The sequence below is a fragment of the Alternaria alternata genome (assembly GCF_001642055.1).
Source record: "Alternaria alternata strain SRC1lrK2f unplaced genomic scaffold CC77scaffold_13, whole genome shotgun sequence".
In the NCBI taxonomy this organism is placed as follows: domain Eukaryota; kingdom Fungi; phylum Ascomycota; class Dothideomycetes; order Pleosporales; family Pleosporaceae; genus Alternaria; species Alternaria alternata.
This window is the reverse complement of record NW_017306202.1, coordinates 944,953-958,534: the sequence shown is the minus strand read 5'-3', so window position 1 is coordinate 958,534 and position 13,582 is coordinate 944,953. Positions and strand designations below refer to the sequence as shown.

At 51.5% G+C, this 13,582-nt stretch overlaps 6 protein-coding genes across 6 annotated transcripts; 2 read left to right on the top strand and 4 right to left on the bottom strand.

Annotated features, from left to right (window-relative positions):
- Positions 1 to 164: 164 nt before the first annotated feature.
- On the top strand, positions 165 to 1,965 carry CC77DRAFT_169727 (RTA1-domain-containing protein). Its single transcript, XM_018530434.1, has 3 exons — positions 165 to 613; positions 668 to 910; positions 964 to 1,965. The coding sequence occupies exons 1-3, from the start codon at positions 427 to 429 to the stop codon at positions 1,563 to 1,565; spliced, it is 1,032 nt and encodes a 343-aa protein (XP_018384973.1). The 5' UTR covers positions 165 to 426; the 3' UTR covers positions 1,566 to 1,965.
- A 400-nt stretch (positions 1,966 to 2,365) lies between these two features.
- On the bottom strand, positions 2,366 to 3,142 carry CC77DRAFT_1062683 (hypothetical protein; the record flags this gene model as incomplete). The annotated part of the gene is made up of 1 exon (XM_018528555.1): positions 2,366 to 3,142. The coding sequence occupies one exon, from the start codon at positions 3,140 to 3,142 to the stop codon at positions 2,366 to 2,368; it is 777 nt and encodes a 258-aa protein (XP_018384972.1).
- A 2,691-nt stretch (positions 3,143 to 5,833) lies between these two features.
- On the top strand, positions 5,834 to 7,137 carry CC77DRAFT_169487 (NAD(P)-binding protein). The gene has a single exon (XM_018530433.1). The coding sequence runs from the start codon at positions 6,102 to 6,104 to the stop codon at positions 7,014 to 7,016; it is 915 nt and encodes a 304-aa protein (XP_018384971.1). The 5' UTR covers positions 5,834 to 6,101; the 3' UTR covers positions 7,017 to 7,137.
- Positions 7,138 to 7,211: 74 nt separating this feature from the next.
- On the bottom strand, positions 7,212 to 7,792 carry CC77DRAFT_991847 (hypothetical protein). The gene has a single exon (XM_018536362.1). It carries the CDS (start codon positions 7,748 to 7,750, stop codon positions 7,259 to 7,261), a length of 492 nt encoding a protein of 163 aa, XP_018384970.1. The 5' UTR covers positions 7,751 to 7,792; the 3' UTR covers positions 7,212 to 7,258.
- Positions 7,793 to 8,844: 1,052 nt separating this feature from the next.
- On the bottom strand, positions 8,845 to 10,433 carry CC77DRAFT_937936 (general substrate transporter; the record flags this gene model as incomplete). Its single annotated transcript, XM_018534580.1, has 2 exons — positions 8,845 to 9,489; positions 9,543 to 10,433. The coding sequence occupies 2 exons, from the start codon at positions 10,431 to 10,433 to the stop codon at positions 8,845 to 8,847; spliced, it is 1,536 nt and encodes a 511-aa protein (XP_018384969.1).
- A 1,003-nt stretch (positions 10,434 to 11,436) lies between these two features.
- On the bottom strand, positions 11,437 to 13,495 carry CC77DRAFT_1062679 (hypothetical protein; the record flags this gene model as incomplete). Its single annotated transcript, XM_018528554.1, has 2 exons — positions 11,437 to 12,480; positions 12,539 to 13,495. 2 exons carry the CDS (start codon positions 13,493 to 13,495, stop codon positions 11,437 to 11,439), a joined length of 2,001 nt encoding a protein of 666 aa, XP_018384968.1.
- Positions 13,496 to 13,582: the final 87 nt, after the last annotated feature.

Here is a 13,582-nt window from a genome sequence, read left to right as displayed (position 1 = left end):
CCACCTCCATGCGCTGTTGATGGTTGTTCGTCGTGCTAGCAACGGGTCTACGCTGCGAGACTCAGGCAGACTCAAAGAAGGGCATAGCTTGCGAGTTGCCGCGTTTTTGAAGCAATGTCAATGAGGCGAAGCAATCGAGAAATCCAATAATGGAAGGGGTCCTGCACCGTTTAAGTCCCAAGTCCTGCGGCTAGTCCGGCAAGTTCCATACGGCCGATACGGGACCCACTAAAACTCCCTAAGAGGGTAAGACATCTTGGCAGCGTATTTCGCGAAGCGTATTCCGTACAACAACTTCAATGCGTTCTTAGCTTAGGCTAAGGATTGCGCTGTGGGTTTGTTCTTTAAGATGTCTCGACAACGCATTTTGAGATGTAGGAGGATCGATTCCAAAGACGCATTGCTTTCCTTGTATCACGACTGAACATGTCCGACACCACATACCGACCGGCACTCGACGACCCTAACGCATACGTTCTTTACCGGTACATTCCCTCAACAGTAGCGGCGATTGTTTTTGTGGTTGTTTTCGGTCTCACCACCTTGGCCCATGTTTTCCAACTCATCAAGAAGAAGACATGGTACTTCACACCTCTCGTGGTTGGAGGTCTATGTAAGTTTGGAAGTGACCTGCGTCCAAGACGGCGTCGCTGACGAGACAATACAGTCGAGGTCATAGGATTTATTGGGCGCTACCTCTCGCATGATGATGTTTGGGCACTCGGACCATTTATCATGCAGTCGCTGCTCATTCTACTTGCTCCGGCACTATTCGCGGCGTCTATCTACATCATACTAGGTCGAATCATCCTGCTGGTGGATGGAGAGAGATATTCGCTGATGCGACAGAAGTGGCTCACGAAGTTGTTCGTTACAGGAGATGTGCTCAGCTTTCTGATGCAAGGCTCAGGTACGTACATGATGCATTGCTGCCATTAGATTGCAAGCTGATGTCTGATATAGGCGGCGGTATCCAAGCGATGGGTACGCTAGACGCCTTGCATACCGGCGAGCAAATCATCATCGGCGGTCTTTTCGTCCAATTGATCTTCTTCGGCCTTTTCATCGTCGTGTCGGGGGTTTTCCACTACCGCCTTGTTAGAGATCTTCCTCTAAAGAAGCGCTATAGTCCGTTGTCGCTGTTCAAATCTCGGAGATCTAGCCCAAGCATACACACCTCATCCACCGTATCCAGGGCCAGTCTATCTGAGCTACCTTGGAAGCGTCACCTCTACACCCTATACCTCGCAAGCGCTCTCATTATGGTGCGAAGTATCTTCCGCGTCGTAGAATACATCCAAGGGAACGCAGGATATCTACTCAGCCATGAGGTATACCTCTATATCTTTGATGCCACACTCATGTTCTTTGTCATGCTGGCATTCAACTGGACCCATCCAAGTCAAATTACAGACGCGTACCAGAAGAGACTACGAAGCGGCTCGCCCATTGAGCTCCAACGTTCCCACGATACAGCGACAGGCGCGGATGAGGAACATATGCTAGAGAGTCGGGAGGCGAAGAATAGTGTACGCACTGGTGGCTGGGTTCCTTCCCGAGGCTAAGAAGAATTGTCAGCGACACCACCGATTCTTCATCATGAAGGTGGATTCATTAATCAACCAGATATAGCCAGGAAGAATGCTAAGCAAGGGATTATCTTTTTAGAACAAGACTTAGTAGTATAGATCCATGTCAACGAGTTGTACATATATCGTTATTACCATGTAAGAATTGCCCCATCGTAATACAGCCATTAAACTAGAGACACTGCTCAGGCAGACAACATCATATCAAATACAGCCATTGTAGGCGCAGCGATCACAAGATCTTGATTCTAGCAGGGATAGAACATTCAACGCCACCAGGGCAAGACCATGTTGTTTATGGAATTATGTGAAGGAGAACCCTCATGATGATGATTCATAGGGCCTGCTCCCTCCCTGTGTCTGTAGTCTAGTCGTTCCCAAGAACCAGTGCCATTATGCTCTTGCTGATGCTCAAGGTTCAACCGCCGGTAACATGTGAGTTTCGCCTTGATTGGCGGGCCCAACTCCACCCCTCTTGCGTCGGAAAACATCCCCAACTCTTTGACCAATGTGGGCAGTGGGGCCTGAGTTCGGTAGTATGAGTATTCCCATAGTACGTGAAAGATGATAGTCTTTTTTATCCATGTATGTGTGACGTAGGTCATGCAAGATCCCGATACCTGCCATGCGAATCATGCTGCACGAAATTTGGAGCTGCATGGTGGAGCTCCGACGTCTCTCCGCCTTCACGCCGAAGGAGAATCATTATCTCTAGAGCGCAAAATTCTCCTCGGCGCCGAGTGATACAGGTATCATAGGTTCTCAAAATAATCTTCTTAGTTCTGCTGTGAAGGGCCTGGTTGTCGTCTTGAGCCCAGCTTGTCCGCTTGGTTCTGCAGATAAATGGCTATCCTTTGATCTGGACAGTTCATATGCGAATTGGCGAGCTCTAGCCACTGCCGTCGCTCTTGCTCCAACAGATTCAACTCTGCTTTCAAAACACGATTTCTGCGCTCGGCTTCCCGAGATGTCTCAACCAGCTGTTCCTGCTCCTGTTTTTGTTTGGTCCGACATTTGCTAGCAGCTTTGCGATTCTTTTCGAGATATATAGCCCGCGCTGAGCCTGGCTCAGCGTACTGGTATCTCGGTCTCCGTCGCCCTGGTGGAGGAGTTGTCATCGGCGATGCAGCTTCTTCCTTTGGGTAAAGACTGTCGTGTCGACCTTTGACATCGGTGTCTTCGTAGAATTGCGTCGCATCGTTGGCATCGAACTGGGTTTGCGAAGGAGAGATAGTTGGTGTAGTGTGTGAGTTTGTAGACCGGTTGGAAGGCGTGAACGCCGAAGCGTGGTCTATGACGGGGTATGCGTTCGCAGTCGATGTTAAGTTCGCGTTGACGTCTGCGCTCGAGCCAAAAGGCTGTGCATTAGACGACTGGTGGATGAGCGGCGCATAATTTCCCATATACTGGTATCCCGCGTGTCCCTCATGGTGTGGGGTCGATGTAGTGAGATTCGACATAAGCCCGTAATGATCGTGACCAGCGGAATCTGGTGTTTGCACTAGCTGTGCTTGGTTTGGATGATACACGCGGTATCCTTGCTGTCCGGGCATTGTAGGAGTATGCCCGTCTGGGATATGGGGAAAATGTTGATCAGAAGGCATGAGTACTAAGCTCATGTTAACAATCTTCTGCCTGTGATGTCTTGTGTTTCAGGGTGATCCGCTACCACCTTCGCAGAATCAACACTGAATAATGAATATGGTAGGTTAAACCAACACCGAACGGTACAATTGGCTTGTTGAGAAATAAAACAGAGTACTGAGGAATTTCCACGTGTCTGGAGGGGTCAGAACGGCTGAAATTGTATAAGGTGATTGTGAGATGATGTGGGCAGCAAATGCGTTATGGGAAAGAAATAATTGACTGTTTATCCATGGTTGGCGGCTTCCACAACCGTGGACGGCATGACCCTGCCCAGAGTTATGATACCGAGCGGGGCAGTCTCGACTGGTGCGCTGAGTCGAACGCGTGGTACCGGTACTAGGCACGCAAGTCTACGGTGTACTGTAGTGTGTCGAGGAAGCCCATGACGGTGGGGGCAGACATGCCCGAGCAGGATCGACGCGACATGCCGATTGAGATAGCTATGCGGCAGCTTATACCGCGACCAATAGAACTAAAGTCGCATTGCAGGGCACTGCAAAGAGACGCGCGCTCCGCGAGGTTAGTATATATCACATCGCTGGGTATGCTAACAAAGAGTCGTCCGCTAGCTGAGCAGTCGCGTCGAGGGACGGTGGTAGAAGAAATAATTCAACGAACACGATTAGGCAGTGCAGCTGCCGTCCACGAATAAGATCACGAGATGAAAGCGGGCCCTCAGCGGTGGTAGGAACGGCGCGCTGGCGTTGCAGCGGGGAAGACTAGCCAGCGGCATGACGTCGGTGTGTCTGTTCAGAGGTTCTCAACCAAACCAAGAGCAGCAACTGTTGCATCAGGTACGGTTGAGTGGTCTGCCCTCGTCGTCTCGGTGGATGTTCGACGTTGAACCACGTGCCGTCGCTAATGCGAGTCGCCAATTATGCCACCAGCCACCATACCCTTGGGGTCCCACCAACTGCTCCTGGGATTATGGCTCCAAACCGGTTGCACAGTCGCAAGCGACAAGCGAGAAAAGAGAAGGTCCTACATCCTACAACCCAACACACGCATACTGAGAGTTGACAAAATTTCAAATTCCAAATTCAATGCGCTCACGAGCTCGTTGCTTTTACGCATCCGTCGTACTAAGATTGGCGCAAACTCAAACACGAGAAGGAGACCGATGCTACTTTGGAAAAATCCCTCCGCGGATGTACGTGTGTGTCATATAGGCAGTTCAGCTCGTGAGTCCGTGGTACATTTACTGGGTTTGGTGTTGCACTGTGCATCTCTACCCCGACGTCATTCTGCTTGGTGAATCCTCTCGGTCAAGTCTTCCGTCCCCTACGAAACTTCCGATAGGCTGTTAGTTTTTGACCACAAGCATATGTTCGGACATGGGCTTCCGGCCCAATCATAATACATGATTTTACTGCCTCCAGCAAGCCCATCATCCCAGGAACAGAAATGGGCTTCTCGTGGCGTCGGCCGATCACATCCCCATGCATGGAGCCGAGTCTGAGATCTCTACCTGTAGACCAGGTATCCCCACTGCATCACATCTCCAGGCGTCAACGATCCGCGGAGTAAGTATAATAGCAAACGACCATCATGCAGCTGTCGGGCCCAGATCTGCCGAACTTGTAAGACCCAAAACATCGGAATCGACGTTGATTACAACTTTACGACCCTGTCCCTTCGTTTGGTCGGACACATGCTGTCATGAACACTACAATGGAGCAGTGAAGACGTAGACGTTCACTTCTCGAAGTTTGACCGAACCAAGATGGCTTTGTTGGGAGAAGGGACAGTGCCGGCCAGCAAGAAGACCCTTGCGCTCCAGATGCATCGCCGGCGTCTATCTGGACCTTGGTTCGCCCACCCTCTGTTTTACTTTCGACAAAACCGTAACCAAACCTCAACGTAGACACTGCTTTCTGGAGGGTGCTAGACCTGCGCCATTGACACGTCGCATTGTTCCCGTCACGGGCATTCGAATCGAGGTTTGACCTCATTGCGCACCTACAACATATACGCAGCGCTGTTGCTTTAGGGCTCTCCTTGCTTTTGTGGGCTATCTCTTACCTCGCGCCACACAAGGATGTGCGCCAAAGTTCCTCATATCTATACCCCGCTTCTTTCTCATGACTTCTTCTATTTGATCTGATGCTTCTATCGAGTGATGGTTCAATTTTCCTGGTTTTTTCACTGTATCCTTTCGCGATGATCCATCGATGCGACTTTCATGCATCGAAGATACAAGTCGATTTTGCAGCATATGTCTTACGGCAGTTATATGATTTTATTGAGGTTGACATCTGTATTTATGTCCATCGCGGTAGGAGTATATTTAGAGTGCTGATCGCAACGCTGCTCTCAAGTCGCAATCGGACGCAGGATAGATGTAAGGTCGCACTATAGCAAGAGCTTGTCAAGATGCTACTATGCTCTTTTCAACCCCTAGGTACCCCAACATCCGCAGTAATGTACCGGACTGATTTTCAGGGAAGAAGGGTAGAGATCACATCGGTTCACAGTTTCCTGGCCGAGGGAGCGATTGCCGTTGGTGAGTACGAAGCTATTCTGTTCACAGTCCGACTCCGACTCCGACATCCGACGAAACCACAAGGCGAACCTCTGATTACCGGGACAAGTAAGGTTATAATGTTTGCCAGAGTCGCAAACGCTAATACGGTTCAACAGGCGTCATGCGCCTACCCAGACCCTTAAGCGACCGTTGCGGGTAATGTTTCCCGGGTTTCCTCCCGGCTCGCCAACGACTATCCGACCCTTGAAGATCCGCTTTGACAACCAGACACAGTAGCAGGTAGCTAAACGACCCTGCTGCTACAGAGTCTCACGATTACACCATCTTCGACAAGTACCCAAACTCTGTCAATCGAATAATCGAAACGAAACATCCGTAAAATGCGCGTAATTGTTTTCGGTGCATCTGGTGTCCAGGGGCGACATCAAGTTCACGTCCTGGCTCGAGCAGGTCATTCAGTTATCGCTGTAAGCCGCAACCCCAAACCCGTTCTGGTGGACGAGAAGTCTGTGGAGACATTTGCTGCAGATTTCACCGACCGAGATGCCATTGCAAAAGTGCTCCAGGGCGCCGACAGAATCTTTCTCAACCTCCCGTCTACATCCTTCAACCAATCAGAGCCCATCATTGCTGCAGCCAGATACATCGGGGAAGCCGCGAAGAATGCCAAAGTTCCGTTGATTCTATTCAACACGAGTATGCCAGTAGCCAAAGAACCCCAAGGCATTGTAGCACAGGACGACCGAAGGGAAATGAGAAGGTTGTTGCGGGAGTCAGTACCAACAATCAGTATCGAGCCTGTAGTCTACCTCGACAATTTGCTCGAAGGCTGGGCCCTACCTCCCATCCGCGACCGCAATACTGTTGTCTACTGTCACAAGCCCGATCTCCGCGTATCGTGGATCTGTCACTACGATGTCGCCCAAATCATGATGGCAGCGATGGATCACCCTGAGCTCGCAGGCCGCGATATCCCTATCGGCGGTCCTGAGACCGTGATGTTGTCTCAGCTGACTGAGAAGGTATCGAAAGCGTGGAGCAAGCAGCTGAGTTATGAGAACCAGACTGTCGCAGACTTCTGCGACAAGATCGGTAAAGCGATGCAGGGGCGTGGTCTTGAGACGGATACAATTGTGAGCCAGATGTTCAAGGCGTATACTTATTACAACGAGGCGGAAGACGAGCCGTTCAACGTTGATATGAGACCCTTAGTAAAAGAGCTCGGTGTGAAATTGACGCCGATCGAGGAGTGGGCGAAGAGAAGGAGTCCATGGAATGACAAAGGGTACTACTAGATGCCGGAGAGGGAGACGTTTGCGAGCTGCAACTCGAGCCTAGAACTGATCAGTTCGCAAAACTCTGGAGGGGTAGACGGATGCTTGCATGCAAGCTGATCGGCTTTGCCCAACGACTGCGATTTCAGTTCACGATATTCCTTACTTATCAAACACGGGTAGAATCACGACTTCACTCATGAAAGGGGGTATGATGAGACAAATATATGGGTATTCCTTACGAAGTCTAATCGCTTGTTCCACTACCCCACCACATTAAACCCACCTCCCATCATTACACTACTACTGTCATCCTGCGGCATGCCAAACTTCCCAATCCCTTTGCCCCTCCTCCTCTGCACCCCCAGCGCCACCTCGTTAGCTTGCTTGAGCAACTCTTCACTACTACTCTTCCCCGGCACAAACACTAACCCCGAATCCGGTGCCGGAGTTCCCGTACCCACAAAGTTTCCCTCCGCATCTTTAACATAGTGGGCTAGGTACTGCGAGCGCTTCATTTGACGGACGATTATGGATTGTTTCACTTCGCCTTGTTTACGGGAGAAGGGGTTGTAGTTGTGGATTGAGTTGGCGACTGTGCGGGTAATCATGGGAACGGGAATGGTTTCATCAAGGTCACCTTCCGAGAGAGTAGTTAAGGCGCGGGCGACAGATGTATAGGATGGAGGGTCGCCTTTTTCTTCATTGTGGTAGCTTGGAGGTAGCTCTTCTTGGTTGGCGTGAGTGGTGCTCATGCTGTGTGGCTTTGGGTTTTTGTTTTTAGGGTTGTAAATAGTGGAGGACTGTGGACTGTGGACTGTGTTGCGAAAGAGTTGATAGCCTTGATGTGTCTCGTATGTTGTAACAACACCCTCAAGCCACAGCGCAATGAATGCTTATATATTCAACTTCACGCCATCGCGAAAGCAACTCATGCCTACATTCTGCTTCGGGGCCTCCAACTAACCCGCATCACATGGCTTAGACGCCGAATACGAGGCGTTGCATACATAGCCCCAGGCTGTGGTTAGCGTACAGCTATTCGAGCTTGACGATGGGCAACCAAAATCTCGCACCACTCAACAGAGCTGGACACGCAAGCGCGACATCCAGAGCTGTTGCCAGGCAGGTTAGATTATTGTGGTGCTCAACCTATGGCAGTGCCTCGGGGGCAATGGCAAGGCGGGGTGGCGCAGTGCGGGCTAGCGGTGCAAGCCTTTTCTCTGCAGATCATTTGACGTCATATGGGGAAGCGTTAAAGTAGCTTCGTGTCACGAATGGAGCAGGAGCAGCATATTGACTATGGTGCTTACAGCGCTAGAAGAAGCTTCCTGCCGTCGATTTAAGGCGTCCTGCTTGGCCACGAAGAGGGCTGAAATTAGCTACTAGACGGATGGTCGATCTCGGGACTACCGGCAACGGCCAATCCTGCGGCCCATTTTGTTCTTCGTGTGTTCTTGATCGTCTCGTGATGATGAAATCCCAGTCGCTTTGTTTTGTACTTTCGATGTGCACTGCCTTCGTCTGAACAAGAGAACAAAAATATGAGACGCAAATGGAGGCTTAAGAAACCCTGTTGCAAAAATGATGAAGTCACAAATATAAGACTAGAATACCGCTCATTTAAGCGCTTTACTGCGATCTAAGCAGCATCAACTTGTTCACAAATCTCCTAAATATCAGACGATGTAGGTTGATTAAAACTTTTACACAGCACAACATGTTCCCTCAAAGAGCAAAGCTGTAGATCATTCGTAATTCATTTCATATTCATAGCATCGCCTTTATTCGCGATGATCTAGACACTTCCGCTCCTTGGACTGACAAAATCTTATCCTCTACAGAGCGCTCAGCGCGCATATTCCTCCTCATCCTTAGCGACCTTCTCGAGTACATGGTCGGTCATGAGCCCGCTAGTAAAAGGCTTCCTTGACATCTTGACGATGTCGCGAACGTTCTTGCCTTCTGTGAACATCATCTCTAGCTCCTCCAGACTGCGACCCATAGTCTCGGGGTAACCGAACCAAACGATGGGCAGGATGATAGCCGAGATGATAAGGAAGACGAGGTAGTATTGCCAGCCGATGGTTTCGATGGCGACAGGTGTTACCATGTTGACGACGAAGTTCCAGAGCCAATGGTTAGCAGTGGAAATACCCGCCATCGGGACACGAAGCCTTGTGGGCGCGACTTCAGTGCAGTACAAGAAGTTCGCTCCGAGGAAACCAATGGGGATGAAGAAGTTGAACAGGAACACGAAGAGAGCACTGGCGATCTGTGCAGACTTGTTCGATTTGGGGAAGCTGGATGCGACGGCTAGAGCCAGCATGCAAGATGCCATACCCGCTCCGCTGAACATGAAGAGCTTGCGCCGACCGAAACGATCGATTGTGAAGAAGGCGACGAAGCAGGAGAGGAACTTCCAGGTGAGGGCGCCACCGGATAGAATGCGGGAGGTTTCCGAGTCAAGACCGAGACCTTGTTGGAAGATGATCTATTACATGTTGTTAGTGTGTGATTTTGTAGTCGATAAGAAGTGGGACTTACAGTCGAGTAGGTGGAGATGAGGTTGCTACCGCACATCTGCTGCAAGAACTGGAGGAAGATACAGAGCGAGAAGCGGTAGAAGAGCTTGTCTTTGCCCATGGTGAAGATGTCGCTTATCTTCGCTGCGCTGCGACCAGTCTCCTCGAGCGCAAGTTCGATACCGCTAATCTCAGTGGTGATCTCGGGGTCGTGCAACTCCAAGCCCTTGAAGCTCGACAGACTGACGCGAGCCTCCTCTACACGGCCCTTGGCGACCAGCCAGCGAGGTGATTCAGGGATGCTGAATACGGCGAGCATAGGAATGACGGAGATAACGGTGGGAATGGCGAGAGGAATGCGCCATTGGAGAGGCAAGTTGTCTTGTTCGAAGAAACCGAGGTTGATCCATGCTTCGAGCAGGTAGCCGAGAGAGATGAAGCAGCCGTCAAGGACAACGTGCTTACCACGGTTGGCAGACGATGAGCACTCGGACTGCCAAACAGGAACGGTGGCACTGAGAGCTCCAACTCCCCATCCTAGGATGAAGCGACCGACGACGAATTGCGCGAGCTGGAAGCTGGTGCACTGTAGGATCTCACCGACCAGAGTCAGAAAAGCGGCACCGAAGATGAGCTTTCGTCGACCGAGGATGTCGCCAATCCATGAGCAAGAAAGAGCGCCGAAGAGAGCACCAATGGTGAAAGTAGCGACAACAGCACCTTGCTTGGTCGAATTGCTGCTCTTCTCCGCGCCGGTGGTATCGATAGTGTTGATCTCCGGGAAGTGGTCGTTCCAATCACGAAGTGACAGAAGACCACCAACACCAGACTGGTTGTATCCGAACAGCACAAAGGCTGGCAGAACGACGAGCAAAAGCTGCGCCGTCTGGAGAGTCTTGCCGCTGAGTCCCATGGTGAAAATTGACAGAGGGAAATGAGACAGAGGAAGGGGAGGAGAGGGACTACAGAAGGAGACGGGCAGGACAGTAGCTCAGTACTTGTACTCCAGTCCCCTTCTCCACAATATCCTGCAGCGTGGGCACTATCATGGAGACACTCCAGTCAGTGCAGTATTGAGCACTAACCTGTCTCCACCTTGGGGTTAACCACCGGAGATACAGTGAGTGTAGCCTCTGCAGCGCGCCGGATGCCTCGTTTTAGCACCGACCCCATACACCGACCCAACAAACCTCCACAAACGGCATCTGATGCTGACCGGTATGGAGTCCGAGCTTGCGGGAATTGACTCGTATGTGACCAAAAAGCAGGGCGCGTCGGCGGCCATAGTTCGGCGTCGCTCGCCTCGAGACCAGCGGCTGAGGAGTAAAATCCTTCGCCATGTCGCAACGCTATCATGCCGGTTGAGGCTTGATGTGGGCCAGATTGTACGAGAGGCTCTGCGGTAAGGATTGGAAGGATTTAAGCTTTTCCAAGAAGGCCCTAGTTAGCTTAAAAACCTTGATTCGCGTGACCTGTCATTGGCCAAGGCACAAGCCTCGGTAGTTGTTCTATCCCCACCATTGTCGTGCGCGCTCCGTAACGTCGGAAGATGGCAGCTTGTGCGAGTAACGCAAATTGCTCAACGTGGGTAGTACGCGGCCCAGATTTGATGATGAAACGAACAATAGAATCAGGGAATCAGCCTGCAAGCTCCACACCGTGGGGTCGGCTAAGAGTTGATGAGAAAGCAACTTTTGCTGAGGTGATGTAGCTGCGCATGCGGCGAGATAAGAGGTAGTGCAAGACGATAGCATAGCTTGTTATTCTTGGCCGAATCGCATGAGATGCCACTTTTTGATAGTCCCGCGTGATGGTTCCGATTCTAGCACCGTTCGGCGCCCTTGCTAGCTTTCATAACCGCAAGATCATCGGCCTCTATCCTTCTCCGTCTCCGTACTCGCACTCGAGCTTCTTCCTTAAGAACTCGCCCCACTTCGTTTCTCCGACAGTTCCGTGTCAGCTCCAGCATCTGGGGTTCTACCAAGCTCCGACGTTGACCTGACATGTTGATCTTCCACAGCGTCGGATGCTGTGTTCTCGGTCGCTTCTCGTCCGACGTCCGCAGGATCTGCGCTTCGTATGATGCCATACTCGAAGCGATCTACTACTGCCTTTTCTATATTCCTTCGCGGTTCCTCAACGCCATCTTTGTAATCGTTCAACAGTGCGACTGCTCTCTCATCACCTTCCTCGACGCACCTATAGATCAATGCCTCCCAAGTATTCCTTCTGGGCTTCATAGGGCCCTTTTTACCGGCTGTAGCACCCGTTGACACCATCTCTTCGTAGTATAGCATAGCATCGTCCAAGTCGCCAGCGGTGAGGCAAACCAGGATCAGACGGTCATATGTGAGACGACTGGGTCTGAGACCCAGCTTGACCATTTCGTTAGCCAAGAACATAGCAAGCTCTTTACGCCCTTCCAAATGACATCCTCGAAAGAGGATGTTGAAGGTGCCGGTGTTGGGGCCAGCATGAGAGACAGTATGCAGAGCTTTGTAAATTTCAATGGCTTCGTCGAGGCGCGTACGTGCGATACTGGCTTGAATACAAGCGTTCACGGCTGCGGTGGGTATCTTACGGCCTGCAGCCTCGAAGTCTTGCAGATGCCTAAAGGCTTGCATAGGTCGGCTATCTTCGTCGGGTGTTCCAGCCGACAGGTACCAGTAGAGAGGATCACAGGTCCCAGGGCCGACCTTCAAGTTGATATCGACCATGATGAGGATAACGGACAGGGCTGCTTGCAGGTCGTTGGCATTGAGATAGGCGGATATGAGCAGCTCGTAGTGGTGTGTGCTCAATGTTGTCCCTCGCTCCGTCAGGATGCGGAAAACGTCGGTAGCGAGAGGGACGTCTCCGTGTCGCGAGGCGAGGTTAAGGACGGACAGACAGGCCCCGGTTCCTGGTTTGAGGTAACCCGGTTGAACTTGTGCCGTCCATACGAGGACTGTCTCGTCGAGCTTCTCTGGCGTCAGTACGTTGTCTTTGAAAAAAGGGCCTGGCAGGTCTCCCACTTACAAGCAGCTTGTGCGATGCGGCATCGAGTAAAGCCCCCCACAGAGCACTACTGAGCTCCACAGCACCTGTCCCGCTGCTCTTGCCCTTCGCAGCTTCCTTGAGGCCCAGCACGTGGAAAGCTTCTTCGACTTCCCCAAATTCCAGCAACATCCACATAGCTTTGTCAAACAGCCAGCTCTCGACGCGCGCCTTGTTCCGAACCATTTCTTCCAATGTCATGAGTGCGTGTTCGAAGTGGCGATCGCGCAGCATTCCAGCTACGACAAAATTGCGTGCGCGATCCGAAAGGTTGAACCAGCGCGACTTCATGTATTCGAGTATTTCGTCGCGGAGGAGGTAATCGGGGTGGACTGCGAGCACTTCGAGAACGCATTCACAGCCCCGTGCATCCAGCTCGATTTTCGGCTGTCCAACCAGGGCTCCGTCCGTGTCGTTCCAGAAGCCCATTTCTTCGAGCACTTTGCGCAGCTTGCCCGCCGTGCCTGTTTTGGGGTCGACGAAGCTATGCAGTAACGCTGCATACATTTCCTTGTTTGGCTGCTCTCCTCTGTCTTTGATCAGGACTCTGCAGATGTTCATCACCTCGTCCCAGTTGCCCTTTGCGCCCTCATCTCGCGCATGTTCGTAGAGGATATATGTTGGTTGCTGCGCGAGTGCAACATTATCTCGGGTACCTCGGAGGCGCGAAGGGCGCAGCTTCTCTCCAAACGGGCGGAATCCAGTCGCAGAAGTTCCAGGCTGTGAGAAGAAAGAGTCGTTTGCGGTGAAGAGAGGGTTGGAACTGTTGTAGGCTCGTGATTGACGGCTGCAGTGGGATGCGGCATCTTTTCGCGATGCATGGCCATGTGGCAACCTAGGCCCTCCTCTGGTTATGTATGGTGTTGCTACAGCATTTGACGGAAATCCCGGACAGAGACATCGCCATAGTCCGTCGTTGACGAATGGGCGGGGTGGCATTGGCGTTGACGGTGTACAGTGCCAAAGTTTCAATGCGGGAGCATGAGATGCAGCATCCGTGCGCCGCCTCGGTTCGGCGCTGCACTA

What these genes read in the sequence shown, in the direction of transcription:
- CC77DRAFT_991847 (XM_018536362.1), bottom strand. Translation starts at nt 7,750, where the DNA reads ATGAGCACCACTCACGCCAACCAAGAAGAGCTACCTCCAAGCTACCAC.
- CC77DRAFT_169727 (XM_018530434.1), top strand. Translation starts at nt 427, where the DNA reads ATGTCCGACACCACATACCGACCGGCACTCGACGACCCTAACGCATAC. An exon ending in TCTCGTGGTTGGAGGTCTAT is followed by an intron (nt 614 to 667) that starts GTAAGTTTGGAA and finishes GAGACAATACAG; the next exon opens with TCGAGGTCATAGGATTTATT. An exon ending in CTTTCTGATGCAAGGCTCAG is followed by an intron (nt 911 to 963) that starts GTACGTACATGA and finishes TGTCTGATATAG; the next exon opens with GCGGCGGTATCCAAGCGATG.
- CC77DRAFT_169487 (XM_018530433.1), top strand. Translation starts at nt 6,102, where the DNA reads ATGCGCGTAATTGTTTTCGGTGCATCTGGTGTCCAGGGGCGACATCAA.